Raw genomic sequence first — 3,937 nt, 5'->3', positions numbered from 1 at the left:
CGCAACAATAAATCTTGCTCTCGTGTTCCTGAACTTGATTCTTCTGAATTCTCTTCTCTCTGTCTTTGGTTCTCCTGTCATTCTCTTACTAAGTATATCTCTGCCATTTACCTATCCCCTAATTCTACTGACTATGAAAAATTCTTCAACTATCTTACCTCTAAGACAGAATACATCCTATCCATTTCTCCTTTCTCAGAAATTTCTGTTCTAGGAATTTTCAATGTTCACCACCACCTTTGGCTTTCCTCTCTTTTCACTGATCCACCTGATGAACAAGCTTACATCTTTTCTATCCTTAATGACCTAGAGCAGCTTATACAGCACCCTCCCCGTATCCCTAACCGCCTTGAAGAGAGTTCCAACATGCCTGACCTCTTCCTTACAACTAATCCTTCTGCTTGTGCTGTTATTCTTTCCTTTCTGTTGGGCTTCTCCCACCACAACCTATTCACCTTAACCTGTCCTATCGCTCCAGGACGGCCTGTGGACCCTCCAAAGAAGCGTCGGTTGTGGTATTTTGGAGCTGCTGATTGGGAGGCCCTCAGGCAGTACTTCTTTGATTTTCCCAGGAATGATTATTGCATCCATGGCCGAGGGCCATCTTAATGTGCCTTGTGCATAATGGAGATTTTTCTCTCGGGCATGACATTCCCTTCTCATATCCTGTGACTAATAATAATAATAAAAAAAAAAAAACATGGTTTAATCACGCTCGTTCTAATGTCCACAACAAGGGAAAGGCCTACAAAAGGTACCGGAGCCAACCAACTCCTGAATCTCATCTTTTTTATCTTTCTGCCCGGAATCATGCCAAGTCTGTTCTTCGCTCTGCTAAAAATAATTTCATTCGTACTAAATGCTCTGAATTCTCCAACTCAAATTCTTCCCACTCCTTCTGACAACTTGCCAAAAACCATTCTAACAACTTTATCTCATCATTCTTTCGTCCTCTTTTCCACCCTGATGGATCTGTAACTTTTCTTCTACTGATAATGCAGAACTCTTCACTCAGACTTTCTCCTCCAATTTCACCTTGGACGATTCCGGTGCTGTTCCTCCATCACTTCCCCCCTCTGACTTCCTCATGGCTGACATTAAAATTTTCTCAACTGATGTATTTTCTGCCATCACTGGCCTTAACAATACTGACAAGGCATATGGGCCAGAGGGAGTTCCTCCTGTTATCCTCAAGAACTGTGACTCTGTGCTTACACCCTGTCTAGGTAAACTCTTTTGCCTTTGTCTGTAAATTTGCGCCTTTCCTTCTTGCTTGAAGTTTGCTCTCATTCAGCCAGTCCCAAAGAAGGGTGACCATTCCCATTCCTCTAACTATCGTCCAATTGCTTTAACATCCGGTGTTTCAAAAGTTTTCGAATCTATTCTTAACAAAAAAATTTCAGTGCATTTTTCCTCTCACAACCTTCTTTCTGACCGTCAGTATTAGTTTCGCCAGCGATGCTCCACTGACTATCTTCTCACCTACCTTTCAGATTCCTGGTCATTCTCCTTTCGGGCCTTTGGCAAAAGCTTTGTCATTGCACATGACATCTCAAAGGCTGTCGATCGAGTCTGGTATAATTCTTTAATTTCCAGACCGCCCTCCTACAGTTTCTATCCTTCTTTCTGTGCCTTCATCTTTACCTTCCTTTCTGGTTGTTTTATAGATGCTGTTGTAGACAGCCACTGTTCTTCTAGAACTATAGTGTATCAGTGTTGGTGTTCCTCAGGGCTCTGTCCCATCACCAACTCTCTTCCTTTTATTCATCAATGAACTTCTAAGCTGTACATCTAACCCTATCCATTCTTACGTTGATGACTCCACTCTTTACCTTTTCATTCGCTTCCCGCAGCGTCCATCTCAGCAGTTACTTCAACAAACAAGGGATGAGACTATGGCACACCTAATGTCTGACTTGGCTTATGTATCTGACTGGGGTAAAAGTAATCCTGTTTTTAATGCATCAAAAAGTCAGTTCTTACAGCTATCAACCCGACAGAATCTTTCACAGCAGTACCCTCTAATTTTTTTACAATATCCAGCTCAGTCCTAAATCATCTTTAAACATACCTAGGGTATCATTCTCTCGGGATTTATCTTGGAAAGAACATATTACTACTCTTGTAAAATCTGCTTCCAAGAGATTGGGTGTGCTAAGCCGGCTCCGTGCCTTCTTTACCTCTGCACAGTTGTTGACTTTATTCAATGGTTGTATTTGCCCCTGTGTAGAGTACAACTCTCTTGTGTGGGAAGGCTCCCAACATACAGCTGTTCTCAGCAAGGTGGAGTCAGAGGCTTTTCATCTCATTAATTCTCCTCCTCTTGCTGGCTTCCTTCAACCTCTGTCTCTTCGCCACACTGTTGCACCTTTATCTCTTTTCTGTCACAACTTCAATGGTCACTGCTGCTCTGAACTGTCTGCTTGTATCCCTCCACCACTATGGCAGTTGTGTAGCATCCGTCTAACAACAAACTCTCATTCCTTTTCTGTTCAACTCTCTAATGCAAGAGTTAACCGTTACTCCCAGTCCTTCATGTATGCAACAGGTCAACTCTGGAACTGTTTCTCCCTCTGTCTGCATTTTATACTGCCTATTATCTCCAGTCATTCAAATGCAATGTGTCCAGGCATCTCGAAATGAACGGATCTTGAATTTGGCTCTATGTTATCTTGTTTTTGTTTTTCCATGGAGGGAACAGTATGCAGGCTCCTGGGCTTTGGTTCCTTCTTCTTTACATTAAAAAAAAAAGAAAAACATAATTGAAAACATTTAAGGGTTAGATATTGGCCCACGCCTCTGGTAGCAAATTACAGTATCATACAATCTCCAGTCACCTCTGAGAGATCTAAACCTCTTCACACAAGGAGGGTAATCAGTACTGTGACAATAAAATAATTCTAATAAAAAATGTTTCCTCATACAGGTTTGTTGTCCCCGGGAGTGTCTGTGCCTGTGGCTGTGCCTGGACAACACCACGAGATGAACACCCAGTACTGGACACGTCTACAGTGAGCAACACCATACTAGGTCCACTTACAGTGAGCACCGGTATTAGAATCGCCTGCAGTCAACACAAACTCCGGGGTTGCTGAGTCGTGCTGACAGAAAATCAGGATCCCTTCACAAGACCATCAGTCTCAGCATTCATATCTTGCTTTTTAAGTTGTTGTAAACTTTGAATTTTTATGATATTGGTTGATGATGACAGTAGTGAGTAGTATGCTATAGTCTTCTTATGGAAGGTCATTGTGTTCCTGAATAATCACGGCATACTGGCAACTTTATGCAAAAAAGTTGGCATTTGGCACTCAGACAAGAGTTCCCATTTATGCATCTCCAGTGTGTTTTTTGATCTCTTAATGACAAGATTGTAAATTTTAGACTGGCCTGATTACAGTTTTGACATTATGTTGTGCCTGTTTCCATGGCAGAACTTTAAAATTAACTTGACATACAGGTTTCCTTATGTCCTTTTTACGCATCACCTTGAGTCTGTGGAGGGAAATGAGGAATTTTCCTCTGTTGCACTGTCTCAAATCCCAGCCATTTGTGATATACCCTGTACTGAACAGATTACCAGCATCTGGTGTAACATTCTTACTGATAGTTCGCCCATGCAGCCACATGCATATCCTAAGAGTATGGTAGTGCAAGGTTGTTAATTTTATGTATATGAGAAACAGACAGTTCATAATAATATTACAAACTATGTAACTAGCGTGGCCACAGGTCTAGGCTGTATCTTGACGAAAAAGGTAAAATAACAAGGTTGTGACGTCACTCGAACTGGACACTGAAGCTGGGGTTTGTGGCGATGGTTTAACTGAGCATTCCAGTATCAAGTGTGGTACATATATCAGATAGAAACAGATACTTTCATACTCTGTTAAAGTCCTGTAAACAAAAAATATTTTAAAAATTTCATGGAACATGT

The 3,937-nt window shown here is 41.5% G+C and overlaps 1 protein-coding gene across 1 annotated transcript in view; it reads left to right on the top strand.

The window, feature by feature from the left end:
- Nucleotides 1–3,015, top strand: part of LOC145407652 (paired box protein Pax-6-like) — a 142,725-nt gene extending 139,710 nt beyond the window's left edge. Inside the window, exon 10 of the mRNA XM_080278523.1 lies at nucleotides 2,927–3,015. Within this exon, the coding sequence (XP_080134649.1) occupies nucleotides 2,927–3,015 (89 nt within the window). The remainder of the gene's footprint in view (nucleotides 1–2,926) is intronic.
- Nucleotides 3,016–3,937: the final 922 nt, after the last annotated feature.

The sequence above is a fragment of the Coenobita brevimanus genome, chromosome 74 (assembly GCF_032717465.1).
Source record: "Coenobita brevimanus isolate Jiangsu-jjx chromosome 74, ASM3271746v2, whole genome shotgun sequence".
In the NCBI taxonomy this organism is placed as follows: domain Eukaryota; kingdom Metazoa; phylum Arthropoda; class Malacostraca; order Decapoda; family Coenobitidae; genus Coenobita; species Coenobita brevimanus.
This window is presented reverse-complemented; position numbering and strand designations above follow the sequence as displayed.